At 36.7% G+C, this 16,098-nt stretch overlaps 1 protein-coding gene across 2 annotated transcripts; it reads right to left on the bottom strand.

Annotated features, from left to right (window-relative positions):
- Positions 1-362: 362 nt before the first annotated feature.
- LOC139967653 (uncharacterized) lies at positions 363-14,997 on the bottom strand. 2 transcript variants are annotated; one of them, XM_071971633.1, is made up of 6 exons: positions 14,845-14,997; positions 12,888-13,099; positions 6,092-6,194; positions 3,694-3,840; positions 3,136-3,259; positions 363-2,947 (listed from the first exon to the last, which is right to left on the bottom strand). In XM_071971633.1, exons 2-6 carry the CDS (start codon positions 12,945-12,947, stop codon positions 2,260-2,262), a joined length of 1,122 nt encoding a protein of 373 aa, XP_071827734.1. In that variant the 5' UTR covers positions 12,948-13,099; positions 14,845-14,997; the 3' UTR covers positions 363-2,259. The 2 variants fall into 2 exon arrangements, with proteins under 2 accessions (XP_071827734.1, XP_071827735.1); XM_071971634.1 differs by lacking the exons at positions 12,888-13,099; positions 14,845-14,997 and adding an exon at positions 7,870-8,036.
- Positions 14,998-16,098: the final 1,101 nt, after the last annotated feature.

The raw sequence follows: 16,098 nt of genomic DNA, 5'->3' as shown, positions 1-16,098 counted from the left end.
GTTTGAACATGCTCAAATTTTGACAGTAAAACAGAGAGGACTTTGTGAACAACATAAACACATCCGACTGTAATATCTTCTTGGTAAAGACCAAACACTGCATGGGGGAGGGGGGACTTGTAACAACTTACTACTTCCATGACACCACAATGACAGCAACTGTTATCATCAAAATAAAAAGCCTACTTTGAAAGAATATCTAAAAGAACCACCTATCTTGTGCACTACATAAAAACATGTTTTCATACAAATGCTATCACCATTTTAATATATTTTGTGCTTTATGTCCACCATCCATTTGGCTGTATACCACTACCTCCAATAGCAACACTTACTGTACTTTTTCTTCTATTCCAGCCCTAAGTCAGTATGTCCAGTATTAACAAGAATGGAGGTAACAGTTAGTTTACTTCTTTGGCACAAATTATATAGCACTCACCCAAAGGTATTAGTAATACTCATAGAAATGAAGAAAGATTTTGAAAGACCTCATGACAAAAGAGTCCTGCCACTAAATAGAGCACGGATCATGAGAACATTGCCTTTGTTTGTGCTACCTCACCGTATTGTTCAAGGCCCAATGTGTGTAAGGCTGTTGAACCATCTTCAAAGTTAAGAGAAACGTGTGACCAACAATGTGTTCACCCTATATGTAGCCACACAAATTGCACCCCCTGCTTAACATGGAGCCACAAGCCCTGCTTGGAATGGCTCACTGATTGCTAAAAGGTATGTTGACCCATCAAGATATTTAAGTATATAGGTTGGATTACTACTAACCCCCCACCTCTCCCACAGTGAGCTTAGCTAGTATTTTCTATTTGGAATTATTTCAAATGTCTGGAAAAGTTTTTTATCTGAAATGTGACAAACGTATGGCCAACATCTTATATGATACAAACGGAATACAAAAAAATCTCCTTGTGTGCTGCACCAACTGAAGTGGGGAGAGAGAAAAGGTCTGCTTCCCCACTGATCTTTTATGATGTGTTCACTAACACGCTATACAAAGTGATAAACATGTCTAGCACCTTTCATTCACCAAGCTATCAACCTGAGGATCAAACCCTTGCAAAAATCTTACGAGTAAAACAAAATCTACAGACTGTAGAAGAAGGTACCTATATAAGTATATAGAAGAAAAAAGAAAGAAAAAAAAAACAGGTATTAGTAGGTGGGTTTGGAACATACAAAACGACTGTGTGATAAGAATACCACCGATAAAAAAAAAATCAATATATTCACAAATATGATACAATCTGTCGTGGCAAGCATATCTAGTCAGTACAAAAAAAAATGTTACAAAATGCAAAATGAATTGGACCAAACAGGCTGCACATGACAGGAAATTAAAAGTGTGGGACGTTGAAACACAAACAAACAAAAATTGCATTTAATGGATTGAATACTAACACAAGGGAATAGAAGGATAAGAGTTAAAGCTACTAAAAATTTAAGGTGTAACATGTTTTTGATAGGGTGCACAATGGACTCTTATTATAATTTTAACAGGAATCTTTGCTTTCCTTTTTTGTTTGTTTGTTGTTGTTCTCCTTTTCAATAAAACACACTCCTACATGAGCATATCAACGTTATAAAGGGCTCTGAGCCTTAGTTCAAATATTTTAAACGGACGTGATAAGAAACGATGCTGATAAAACAAAAGAATTGTTCATTTTAAAATCCCTATGAGATTTAATCATTTATAAAAATTTTCCACTCACACTGTGGCTATGAAATAGAAAACAATCCCCTCCCCCTCAATATGCTATTACACTGAACACATGGCACATTTAATACTGTCACTCGACCTAGGCCTTCCAAACTTTGCAGGCACATTTTTGTGGTATTTGAAAACTTACTTACTGTTTAATTTTGGAAAATGTTCTGCACAACTTGAAACCCATGTACTTAAATAATTGGAGGATAAAATGCAAAGTACCAACTCTAGAAAGTGTCCATTTGTCACTTACGATAAAATGCAATAACCAATTGATACATAAAACCTATTCACAACTAATGAACCTAAACATGGCATATACATGACAAAGCATAATAGTTGAAATTTTACATGAAAGGCAATCTCTTAGCAAGCCTTCTTACACATTATTAAGTATTGAGTAGCCTGCTGTTTGCACAAACAACTAAAGAAAAACTTATCGCACCAAGAGAAGGAAAGAAAAAATACAGGATTATGTTCCCGCTATGCATTGCAGTGGCATTGAAAGCCGCCATCCAACAATGGAACATATCTCGTAACTATTTTTTAAGTTTAGTACTGCACACAAAATTGCGTGGTAGGGAATACGAGTTCCTTCTCTGTGGCTCTTCGTCCTCGATTGCTGTCTGAACCACCGGTGGTGGATCGACTTGAGGCAAAGTGCTGGTGGATGCATCTCTCATGATAGCGGAACTTGAAACACAATGCCTTAGGGAAGACACAGATCTACTCACACACCGAGGGCAAGGGTTGAAGTTGGGTCCACTGAAAGGCACTTGAAGTCGACTTCCACTATGAAAATGGTTTGCTAGTCCTCCCCACTCTTTACTGCCCTGCTGCTGGAAGCAGGTTGGCTTCAGGTAAAGTTCCGACACCAGTCTGGCGGAGACAGCGTGGCCGGGCCGGGCAGGAGCCAGACTTGAACTCTGAACGACGGAGGAACAGCTGCAGCTCCGGCAAGATGTCAAGGGAGAACTCGGAGATGAACATGAAAGACATGGCGAATCTGGACTCTCTGATGAGGAGTCTGTCGGTTCCGGCGTTTCTGCAACTTCTGCCGGAGGCAACTGCTCCGTTGAGATTGTAATAACAGTTGTCGGTGACCCTTCTGGAAACTGAGTGCCCGTGCTGGTGTTTGGCTGTAGCCTGGGCATCAAAGGTGCAATAATTTGGGCATACTGCATATAACAAGGTGGAGCACCAGAATCAGGTGGTGGCTGGTCAAAACTACGAATTAGAAAATCAGAAAAGACAAAATACATAAGTAAATGGGATAGATCTATTATTTGTCTTCTCCAGTTCCATCTTACAACTTACGAAAGAATGTGAAATACTGACTGGGCGAAAAGACACCTACAGTACAATGTTGTATGTACGCACACACAAGGCTGAAAGTGATCTAAATAATCTCTTACCTGCCAACCCTACCAGTTGTCAAGACTCCTTGTATGTAGCATCCACATGTGTAAGGGGGCGGAGGGGTGTCGAAGGATGCCGTCTCCCCTATTTCTGCATACGTCGGCAACTTCACTGGAGGAACTGCAAAAAAAAAGGACAGCAAATTAGCATCAGTGCTTTGAACGTTTGAAGAAAACACCTGTCAGCTGAGCTACCGATATTCAAGATGAAAAGAATCAAAATATGGGTAAAGAGATAGAAAAGCTCTTTTGGACCTAAGATTGAAAGTGTACCTACATCCAAATTAAAACAACATTAAACACTTCATTTTCATACAGTCAACCAAGGGGCCTGGTGACGAGTGCCAGAAAAATGTTTCCCCCTGCTATGTCATAGACTGGGGGAGAAAGGGGCAGTTACATTATTATGGTTAAAAGTCACACAAGGACTTAACGTCGTAAAGCTGAATCGTAAAGCTTACACATCAAGCACATAAATGACACATTGTTGCAGAATTAAAGCAGTAAAAGAAAATATACAAACCTAACAGTAGTTACATGAGACTTGAAACTTACTAGGTAAAATATCTGGGTATAGATCTGGAGGCCCGCACAATCCAGAACGGTTCCTGTACTGGTGCTCTCTCCATGGACGGAGCTTCTTACGTTGCCACACACAAAAGCCGATTACAAACACAATCAAGAACCATACTAGCCAAAACCCTAAAAAGTCAAAAGAAAATATGAAATAAATATTAGAATAGAAAAAAAACATCAAATGATTGAATATTTGTAGCAAACGTTATTAAGATTCCCATTGCCTTCAGTGAGGAATCACAAATTATAATTTCAGCTATGAAGTTGACACAATATTCTTTGTATCTAGGGAATTTCCTATGGGATGGGGGTGGATGTATCAATAGGCTGTTTATGCCTCCACATTCCACAGCACAATCATGAAAAGAACTACTGCTTTGACATTTCACAGACTTTTTCTTTATATAAACAGCAACTCACACTGCCAATTTCAAAAGGAACTTGCCCTCAGAGTGTCCAAATGAATGGTTAATCATGATTGGCAAAGCCTGAATACATATTGCAACACGCTTATTCTGTAATGGCCTTGAAAAACCAAGAACAAAGTCACCTTTTATATAAGGTCATCGAAATATCAGTGGAAAGCTTACATGTATCCATAACTGCATCATCTTTGGTTATGCTATAATACTGCATGATGCACACATAATGGACAAAACTTGAATTCAAATTGTGCAATAACTAAATTCCCCCTCGCTAAAAAGCCATAATGCTGCATTACGCATACATATTGGTAATCTTAATTCCATATTTTGCAATAACTTATCACACCATTTTCAGCAAGCCATAATAGGACGCCTCTATCCTTACCCTTCTCTTGGGGCCCTATTTATTACCATTTGAAAACTTGCACCTAAAAGTAAGAACAAGTGGACACATATTTTTCTCATGCACCTGATAGAGCTTTTCAGAACTTTGTGAAACTTTGTGTGGTTAATTATTGGACAGGTAGTTCAAATTAGGTCAGGTCTGGATTTGTTTGCAACAAGAGATTTTGTACTAAGAATATTTAATAAATGTCATAGTTAACCACAGAAATTTCCATCACTCTTTAAACTGAATTAACTTAAAGCAAATTCAACCGAAACTTTGAACCAAAGCAACCAACAACTCACTGATGAAACAATACCAACAAGATCTAGCATCATTGCACAGGAATACATATCAATCAATCAGCTGATGACCTAAAGATGGGTTACTGGTGGATATGATGAATCATCTATCATCCCCAGTGGAACAAGTGAACAATAGGCCACACACTCACTGCATTGTGTTACCACCACCACTGGGTAAACTGTGCCTGGCAACAGCAAACAATAGCTGCAAGTGTGAACTGTGCTGGTACACAAACTGGGTTCCCTCAACACATATGTCCAGATTCCTACTCCTGTGCAGAATGCCACTCAGGTTACAATCAATTCCAGTAACAGCCTCAACAACATTCAAAGAGGAGGTCATAAATAATTTTTATATCAGTAACTAATATGGCAGGTTGATCTCTTTGTTTGTTACCTTCCCCAGGCACCTGGGATCAACACAAAGGTCATATGAGGTGTTTTCTTCTTCCCAGCATTTAAAACTATTCTTATCCAGGCTTCATATATTTTCTATTTAGATCAGATTTCAAGGTCCTGAGCTCTGTACAAATGTAGGGAGATAGGACTTGCAAGTCTTGCAGCATTATAGTCATTTGATATGTATGAAAATGGGAGTCTCACTGAAAAGGTCTTTTTTAGCTGTACATGAAAACCCCCAAAATATTGTGCACCTAAACTGCACTATCATCTAACATCATGTTGTGTTTGAGCACTAAGCTTGGAAAATATAGCCCAAGGAAGATAGTTAAGTTTTGGTTTAATTATCACTGCAATGTTTCAAATAAAGACACCTTTCTTTCATGTATTGCTTTCTATTTGTAGTTGGTTGTGTTGTCATTCACTCCCCCCCCCTTATTTTGGGTAGGGGAGGGGGGGGCAAAGCAAGGAAGTTGCCTAATGATCCCACATATTTTTTTTTATCATATCAAAGTCTACACAAAGCATTGTGAAAAATGTCAACACTTGAAACAAACACAAAAGCTTTGAAACCTGAAAGAATTTCACTGGTATTGTTTCAAAATAGCTATAGTTCTACAGCCAAGTAACAACCAAATTGTATTTAAGGACCAGAAATTTATTTACGTTTGACTGGTGACATGATTACAAGTTCACGGCATCAATTCAACACAGCTTCAATAACTGCACTGTATAAAAACTGCTGACTTCATAACCAATACCAGCGAATGTTACTTGCACTGGAGGAGGGCAATTGTATTTTCCACGTGTACAGCACAGTACTCAAGGGAAAAACATTCAAACTCATTTTAAAGTTTACTTACACCAGAGTTCATAGTAGTACGTGCAGCATTCCTCATTACCACAACAGTGGCCGACGTCACACACATATTCATCTCCGTCATCTGTTTTACAGTATTCCCTTCCCTATGGAAAAAACAAACAAAAATACAGATATTTCTTGAAACAATCCACATATGAGGAAATGTTAAGCTTATTAAACTATTACAATTAATCTAATCAATGGGTATCCAACAAATCAAATAATATTGTAGATCAGCATAATAGATTGTTTGTTAATACAGGAAAGACAATAGATAAGGTACTTAAATAAATTAACAAACTACAAGTGACGTTGAGTAAACGCCTAATTACAATTCAGAATGACATCTTGTATACATCCTTTCAGTAAATATTGTGGTCTGATCAACAAGAAGGGGGAGTGGTCTAAAACAGCTCTATCCAATCCAAACAAATCCTTATATAATGGAGTCAACTGCACATACAATAACAGGGCCTAACACTTAAGCTTCTATATTTAGTAAATTTTAACAGAATTGATGGTACTCGAAGCAGGAGCTCTAATTCAAGCTATTTTTATTAACACTGATCTGAGAAATAGACCAAATTTTGAACCTTAAAAACTGCTAATCAAAATTTGAATACTTAAAAATTGGGCTGTAAATAGCTTTGAATGTAACAAATTTGTGGAGATCAATTTTGTCAAATGTTGCATCAAAGAAAAGTTAAAATAACTTTGAAACGATTTTAACAATTTATTTGAATTTAACTGCGAGAGGAAGTATATTAAGGAAGAACCTATGAATATACAGATGAAAGATGGGTGTAAAATATGCTATCACCGTACTGTTTTTGCAGTACCGATCAAACAAAACATCAGTATAGTAGTATTACCGATTAATTTTACGCTACAATTAAATACACAACAAATTTCCAGTAACTGATAGTTTAAGACAATATTCAATAATTTGCAGAAAATACACAAAAGACAAAAAAAATTTGCTGTAAACTCGGCAAAATGACATAAATGCATTTGTGGTACAAAATTCAAGACAGACACCATTCATAACATCTGGCAACTAGGAGCAAATACCAGAGAGGGACCATATTTCTAGGCACCTGTAGACATACCTAGCCCAATGGGGGGCTCCGCTGCGATTTACGTCATGAAACATTAGAACCGCATTTATACTATTTAAATTTAGGGATTTTGCACACCCTTTGCCTCAGTGCGATACATCTCATGACAACGGGAGCTTAGTTGTTTGTCTCATCGGCATTAACTGTTTGAAGATAGCATGCAAATGTATGATTACCATGACTGCTGTGACATCTTTGGTAATTAAGAGGGACATAGAAGTTGTACAGTTAGTTAGTTTGCAACTAAATAATGGTAATACACCAGTTGCATTGCCTCATGTGGTCAAGTCTATGCATGTTGCAATCTTTACTTTTTAACAATTTAAAATGACAATAAATATTTCCAGTTGTTATAAGTAAGACACATTGAGGTGACCAGATTGCGAGAATGGATTTTCTACAAAATGTAATTTGAGAGATGTTAACTCTTCTTTGATGGACTTAATAACACTTCCCTGATGGCCTTGTTTTACTTCCTGCCACATGACTATAAGAGCCTGGAAGACAACATGCCCCTGATCTAGGTACTGAGAGCAGCTCTCTTGTTAGCATCCTAGAAACAACATCATAGCATCCAGCCTTAAGTCAGCCTTTTTAGGTATATTACTCAGAGTGACTATGTTATAGACTTTATGGGAGAACTGTTTATTCCTTTGCTTACCATATCACAGGCACACAATGATGTACCTCCTCCTCTCCTAACGAGCTTGAACAGATGAATCCTTGAGAAGAGATACTAAGAGAGCAACTAAAACTAATGAAGAGACCAACTTCCAACATCCCACAAGCAACACTAACAAGCAATCTTACTCACTCCCATTAGTGGTCAGCAACAGAGTAAGAATATGTTTTCACTACTTTGCATGTCCCAACTGGTTTTATTTTAATAATAGCACAATGGTAATTGATGCTGGTAGGTCAATATACTTATCCAGGGTAGCTCAATTGATGGTGACCTAATGTTACATAATAGCTGAACAACAACTTTGTTATGCTGTATATTCACTGGTGACCAAATGGGTGCATGGAGAAAATCACCATGTATGTATGTATGCTTGGTGACACATTGAAGATTCACTGACTGCTTCTTGTTGTCATTTTTTGTTGTTGTATTAATACCCAGAATGCAGTCAGTTGAAAAACAATTTGATTATGACAATTGCAACACTGTGGAGATCTTTATTCATGTGCTATATATTGCTTGTAAAGTATTAACCAATGAAGATAAATATAATATCAAACCAGATTTTGCTGTCTAGGCCAAAGCACATAGCAAGTTGGACATCACAGCTTTAAACCTAAATGCACTCATTAAAATTTGACTGCAAATTATTACTATTTCAACTGTGTGGACTACCTGTGAACCTGTCCAACGTTTCTTCTGTTTCACATATCTAATGGCCTATGTACATGTAATATTTTCCTACCAAATTTTAATTAAGTTTCTCCTTCAATCAAATCCTTTATAGAGGTACCAGAGTTCGAAACTTTTACTTTGATAATCAAAAATGATTCCAAATTAAATCAATTCAAAGTCATCTGTGCCAGAGAAATTCTCTCCTTTGGTTGGTTAACATACAAAGTTAGATATCCAGTACTATGTTATACATCTAAATATATAATATACTCCAGATGTGAGGGAGGGTCAAATCAAGTTCACACCTGCCTATTCTTGGAATGGGTAAAAAAAATTGAGGGTTTGTCACTTTAAACTTACAAAGTTTACATCTAACTAATTAGATTTAGTTGTCATCCATCCAAAAATTTATCCAAAATGTAATACATCATAACTACACAGAGAATCATTTTTTGATATTTTTTTTATGGGAAAGAGTACGTAGAGGGAAGCGGTTGCATAATGATTTGGAAGTGATCTGGATGTTATATGCATCTGTAAAAGGAAGGCAGCACTGAAAGGTACCACCACTCGGCTAGGCTGTGTATTTAGGCAAAAATGAAAACAAATCATGACTAGGAGAGGAGACAGGTTAAAGTATGAAAGGAGTCACAATAGGGTAATTCAATCTTCATCCCCTCCCCCTCCCCCATATCTCCAAAGATTTTACCATCAAGGTTGCAACAAAGTAAAATGAGATATAAATCTGAAATCGTCATATTTTCCCTGTGTAGATATATATTGTTTGTGAAACCCTTGTTTTGAAATACTGTTTGTGAAACTCATGGACAATGGCAATAGCATACATATAGACTACTCACAATCCAGAAAGACAATTTTTCAAACAGCTGTACAGGATACATACAAACAAAGGATTAATAACTGGTTTCAACCTTTGCTTTCTTCTCAATATCACTGATAATTCCACAACATATCTCTTCTTGAAACACTGAGATAAAACAGTACATAATAATAGTCTATGAGAGAGTTCCCAAACACCTCAGATTGTTTTTATGGTCCTGTAGATTGAACTCTGGACTTTCCTGTCAAGCTTTATGTGACAATTTAAGAGGGCTGCTTGAAAGGAAAGCAAAAACACTCCCTCTTTAGATAGTAAATTACTGCATTTGTCAGAGCCTCTCTGCCTTATCAGCTTTGGGATGGGAGCTTGGCAATCTGTACACTGTAAGCTACAAGATTAATCTACAAACATCTAATCCATAAACCAGCAGACAGTGACAGTACTGTTTGTACCAGGTACTGTACGGACCGACTGCTGCTGATATTCAAACTTTCTAGCTTGGTGATCCCATTATTTTCCTGGCGGATGTCGTAACCCGGGGAAGTTGCGAACAGGAAGGGAGGGCCTTCCCTTAATGAAATTTATATGATTAAGCCTTAAGGGTGCTTAGTGGCAAAATGGTGTTTTATTTTGCAACTTTGGAAGTAACTTAGGTTCAAGATTTTTTCCACTTGTTTTTCAACAATTATTGACATACTGTTCCCGGGCGACCCTACAAAATATGTTGGGGACGCTAACAAGGGTCGAGACCCCTGCTTTGAATAAAAGTGCTCAAGCTTCATTTTAAATTGGATAAATTTGTCACAATCTGGAGACACCATAGTCTGGCAATAATACAGTATAAACAAGAACCCCTTCCTTTCATCCAAACATGCAATTTCATTCTGGCAACCTGGCAAAGACTGGGGTAAACATAGATCTATTAGCTATAGAGGCTAGCATATAATGCTAGTCTAAAATGCAATTTATATGTACAGTAGATCTAAGCTATGAAGTCAGTCTACAATCTACACACTGCCAAAGTTTACAACAGGGGTAATGTTTCAGAAACCAAAGGAAATGTACTATATAGTCATGTGATGAAGAGATAAGTTCTGTAATATCAACTTCCCCAAAGAGGGAAGCAAATCTCCAACCTTCCATCTGTAAGGTATCACCATTTGAGTGTGCCTTAATTACCTTCACAAATTTGATAAAGGTTACATGTTAAATCATAATCATATAATGCTTCAATGTTTTCCTGGCTTTCTTAACATGTTATTTTCTGTAATTCAGATGGGTTATGCAAGCTATCTAAAATCTAAATTGTTTATTGATATTCTTAACATGACCTTGCACATGCTTTCAGTTTCAAGTTTTTTAACCTTCACCTTGGAAGTATCCGATTGAAAAAGTCATTTAAGGTTTAGTTAAAGGTTCAATAATTGGCACTATGACATCACATATTTACAAATATAATGGCAGACACCTGTTTCCATTGACTATCTCCCACACAAAACAAATTTTACCCTGGATATTTGGGAAAGTTATTCACCACAAAGATCTTCATTTAATGAATATAAACTTAAGATTGCATGGAAAGGGGTGGGGGGGGGTATCCTTAACCACTACCTCCTAATATTGGAACTATCTTTGATTCTAAGGTTTATTGACCAAAAGCCATGATATAGGTAGCAGCTTAATTATGTATAAATTTAATCAGGTAATCAAACCTTTGAATTTATATACCCCTGTTAAATTAAAAATGTAAGAATCATACATTACATAAGTTCAATAGGGTACAATGATGTAGCACTTAACATAGCACCACAAAAAAGAACTTTACTGCAACAAGAACAGACAAGTGAAACTTCATACTTTGCAAGCACTTCCTGAATAGAGAATTTAACCCTTAAAATGGAAAGAGACACTCCAGCAAGGTCAACTAGAGCTGAACAATGTTCACAAAAACCATATTTATAAAAAATTATACACAATGCTATCAAAGTTATTTTACACTTGAGTCACCAAGCTTGTAATCAACTAGGACAGTTCAATGTAGATGCCAAAGCAGTAAAAACAATTGGCTTTCTATAAATAAGACAAGATATTGGGGAATAATCACTAACACAACACAATGATAAAGCTACACTATCCAAATAGTTTCATAGACCATCAGAACTACACGGACTTTGGACAAACGTCTCCCCAACATTCATGAGAAGTGACCTAATCTGACAACAGCAACTGTAGGGTGTGACTACTTCTTACGTGTACTCACATTGTTATTAATGTAAAAAGTGTAGCCTGAGTTTCAGAAGTATGTATGAACCATTCAAACTTTTTGAATCAAACTAAAGCCAGTAATCAGATCTTGTACATCCAATTCACCAGTCTTGATGCATGCATGGGCAACTTGCTATACAAGTGCAAATGTGCAGCACTTTTTTAACAGTTACATCAGCACCCATAGTATTTTAGGCAATACAATGGGCTTCAAAACTACTACACAAACTGTTCTCAGGCGACCCTCCGAAATATTTTGGCGACGCTAAAAAGGGGCGCAACCCCCGCTTTGAATAAAAGTGCACAGCTGCATTTTAAATTGGAGAAATTTGTCACAATCTGGAGACACCATAGTCTGGCAATAATACAGTATAAACAAGAATCCCTTCCTTTCATCCAAACATGCAATTTCATCCTGGCAAGGCAAAGACTGGGGTAAACATTAGAGATCTGTTAGCTATGGAGGCTAGAACTATGAAGTCAATCTACAATCTACACACTGCCAAAGTTTACAACAGCGGTATTGTTTCAGAAACCAAAGGAAATTTACTATATAGTTTCGTTAGCACTAAATTAATCCATGCCAGGCTATCTTAATCAAGAAGTTATGTTTTTACTTCGACTTATGGGTTTGTTACCTCGCTTTATCGAATTGTAATCCAAAATGTCCTAAGCTGGCCTATGTCATCAAGCTCTTCCTTTCCTACCCCTCCCCCCCCCCCCCACCAAACATAATCACCCCCATCTGCCTTTATAGATTTTTGGCAGTGCAATAGGACATGTAAATTATCTTGATTGCCTAACTGGACATTTTAAATCACTAAGGAATACTTGTTAGAGCTTAGGTTAGGCATATTCCTACCGCTCCTGGGGGTCAAAGTTACGGCTAGACTAGTTCTGGTTTAACACCATAGAAAGCATTTTATATAAGTCTACAATACAAGCCACTTTTAGGTGGTTAGCTGGGATTGGTGTTTCTCAATCGCACAAGCAATGTTCTTTAGTTAGTACTCCTAACTTAGGCTTGCACTTTGTAGTATATCAACGTGTAAACGATAACGTGCAAGTAATAGTTATACGTTGCAACATTGAAAGGACGGTCATCGAGAAGCCTGCTGATTAATATATATTACTAGTTTTTCTTTGATACAATTAATCTCGAAATTTAAGGTTTTACTAGAACTTTACCAAAACAAATTTTGAAAACAACACTCACCTCAACAATTGTCATTAAGACCTCCAAAACGAGGAAAAGCAGTGTATGTTCGATGGTCATTTTCTTTGTGGGATGTTCATCTATACAGTAAAGGCAAAGAAAGACTACAGCTGATTTCGAAATACCCTGACGTACGTGAGGTGACGGCTCTCCTACAGCTGTTTGTGACGTTTCGGGATGATTCACTATGTTACTAAGGATGATTTTCTATTCTGTAACGAAAGATATTCCACAAAATTGTCAAAAACGGTTTTTGATTACAGCTTAGTATTGATATGTTCATAAAACATTTATTTACAAGTACCATAGCAATATTTTTATATATTATAAAATATTCTACACCTTTTAAGAAACGCATTATAATATAAACACCCGTTAGGACAATGGAACATGTATATCAGACCATATTCTAACTGAAACCCAAATAACAATAGTTTAAATATTCATTAGATTGCCGTTGTATGCTAATTTCCCTAGAGATCTGTTACTGCAATGAGAAATAGCCTTTTGAACTTGAAGCCGAGAGATGGGTTGGAGCGATTCATTTCGAGTGTTTTATATTGACCTCGTTGGAAACTTTAGGCGTTTCCTATTCGACTGTGCACTGTGTTGTGAGGGAGAAGTTGGAGAACTATTACATAGCTTTATAATATGACGTTGAAAATAATTAAATGTTTAGAGGTTGTAGTGCACTTACGTTTTAACGAAACAGCGACATACACAGTGTTAAAAAATGCAGTGATATTATATTTTGATAAACGCATAAGAGCAACCGAGGTCGATTCACCAAGGTACCTGGGTAAAATGAATTCGAATAGGCTCACGGCCCAGGGTACGGCCTAAAATCAGTGCGGTGAGATAGGTACCCGTTATTGTTATTTGAAGTTCATTCACAACAGAGATGCAAGAAGTCACAACTATAAATATACGAAGTGAGCGACAGAGCTGTATTTATGTATGACAAGCTTGGATGAAAGATACCTATCTTAATTCCTGAGATTTAAATGCGACAATACATTTGATAATCATGTAGATCAATTGATTAGGTTTGGCAATTCTAATTGCATAGCCCAGGCATACTTTAGGACAAACATTGCTTTTTTTCTATTGTCAAGTATTATGAATTCAATACGGCTGCGTTGGTGTTAATGAAGGCCGACGACTAGATCGATCTCGATCATAACCGGCCTTACCTCATCTCACCATTTTATCAATTACTTGGAGTTACCTAAATTTTAAAGTAAAATGTATATCGATTTCAAATTTTAGCCTAAATTGCTTTTACTATTCTGTAAATTGACGAACTAATTGTAATGGTGATAGCGAACTTTTCAAGGAAAACACATTTATATATAATATTGTGAGAGACCTTTGTAAATAAAACCATGTCGTTCATTCCCATCATTTTCACTTGTTACGGTTAAGCTTGACATTTTCATCACTCTTATAATGTAAGTTAAAGACCTCATTTTAATGACAATGTATTTCATTTAACCATTCCACGATCAACTTTAAAAACAATGCAAAATTGATTATATTGCACTCTCTTCGCAATTAGAATGAATAACAACAAAACATGCTCAAGTTGATTTAAAAACAACCGGATATTTAGATAATCATATGTTGTCAAAAAGGTTTACATCTGAGATATGAATCAGTGTGAATCAACCATTATGCCAACACTGCCAGTTTTGGGTTCGTGGGGGAAATACCTGTAATATTCCAGGTTCTATGTAAAAAATTATCATGCTTTATCTATATATACGTTGATTTCTTTTTGCCGTTACTTAGAATACCGTTGTACTGCATACATATCACGCGATATAGGCACCAGCTGCAACTATAGTTTGTCGGCCAGTTGAAGTGCAAAAGTTCGTGTAAGAGTGTAAAATCGCGATGAGTATTTATTTATTAGCAAAGAACTACAAGAACTGACTCAAAGACCGAGTTCACTCACCTTTTTCATGTAATCTTCAGTGTCAGCCTTTTATCTTCTCTTACTTAGTGTATGGAGTTAGAAGAGGACTTTCTGATCCAACTCCCAGTCAGTGTGTGTCTAAGATATATATCGTTTTCTGCTGAAAGATACAGTAATAGTGTTGTAGCTAAACACAAGCACAGCCCTCTTGTATCAACAATCTTATTCACATAATACGCCTGGTTGGTTTGGGGATCCCCTAATTTAGCAATTTCTCTGATATTGCTCTGTATGTTGAAATCCCACTGTCGCAATAAAGCGAACACGTCATTTTCCAAATTAAAGTCCTTCGTATAGTGTGTTACACACATGCAACACACATGCATAAATGATGTAAATATAATAGTCCCCAAATAATAGTAACAAATATGCGATTCAAAAGTAGTAATGCCTATACCAAACAATACTTATATAGGAAGATAATACTTAAAGGGGTAAACTGGTGACAAACAATGTTAAACTTAAATTGAAGAGAAAAGTTCCACACTGCTATAGTTGGATCACAGTAGCGGGTCTGTAATGACATCTTGGCATATGCTCTTTGGAAGTTTAACTTTGGCTATGATAGCCATCTTCTTGATTTATCCTTGAAACCTGGTTCATTTGGAATGGTTGCATAGCTCTGTCAACGTTCTCTGTACTTAAAATTTCATCAAAATGTATATCATTTTTGTAGAAATATCCTATTTGCTTGTGATTTAAATGATTGACAAAATATAAAGAAAGACAAAGACATTTTCAGCTGAAGTGCCCTGATGACATCATCCATTCTGCTGTTGCCAGATGCAATTTACAAAATATCACTAAATTTTAAAAATTCATATCTTCGCAAAATAAAATGCTATTGGGGTGTGGTTTTCACAGTTAAGATTCAGAAACTTTTCAGCAAGTTAGTTCAGCAATCAACTTTAGCTCCCGGAAAGTGCTTTTAAGCAGACGATATTCGAATGTTGGAAAAACGCCGTTCGGCATGTTCGACAGAAATATTGTCATGTTTCCTTGCCTATGTAAGGCGAAAGGAATCGATGCGATTATATTTTGTTTACTACAAGCATATTTGTGTGCGTTTGTGACGCCCCTTTGTAAAACATGAATCCTCAAAAAGTGCAAGCTTTGTTAGAACTTCACATCTGGTATGTGGATCCAACATGGTGAATGCATCAACCCTACTGAAAACTGTGATTCGAGGTCAACAGGGGTCAAAGTCTGACAGGTTTGTAAAAAAATAAAACA

The sequence above is a fragment of the Apostichopus japonicus genome, chromosome 5, assembly GCF_037975245.1.
Source record: "Apostichopus japonicus isolate 1M-3 chromosome 5, ASM3797524v1, whole genome shotgun sequence".
NCBI classification, from domain to species: Eukaryota; Metazoa; Echinodermata; class Holothuroidea; order Aspidochirotida; family Stichopodidae; genus Apostichopus; species Apostichopus japonicus.
Note: the sequence above shows the minus strand (reverse complement) of the source record. Positions and strands in the feature narration are given on the sequence as shown.

Excerpts from the sequence above, each read along its gene's own strand:
- LOC139967653 (XM_071971633.1), bottom strand. The coding sequence starts at position 12,947 with ATGACCATCGAACATACACTGCTTTTCCTCGTTTTGGAGGTCTTAATG. Across the intron at positions 3,841-6,091 it reads GTACTACTATGAACTCTGGT|GGTTTTGGCTAGTATGGTTC; the intron begins GTAAGTAAACTT and ends TTGACTTTTTAG. Across the intron at positions 3,260-3,693 it reads ATACCCAGATATTTTACCTA|TTCCTCCAGTGAAGTTGCCG; the intron begins GTAAGTTTCAAG and ends TTTTTTTTGCAG.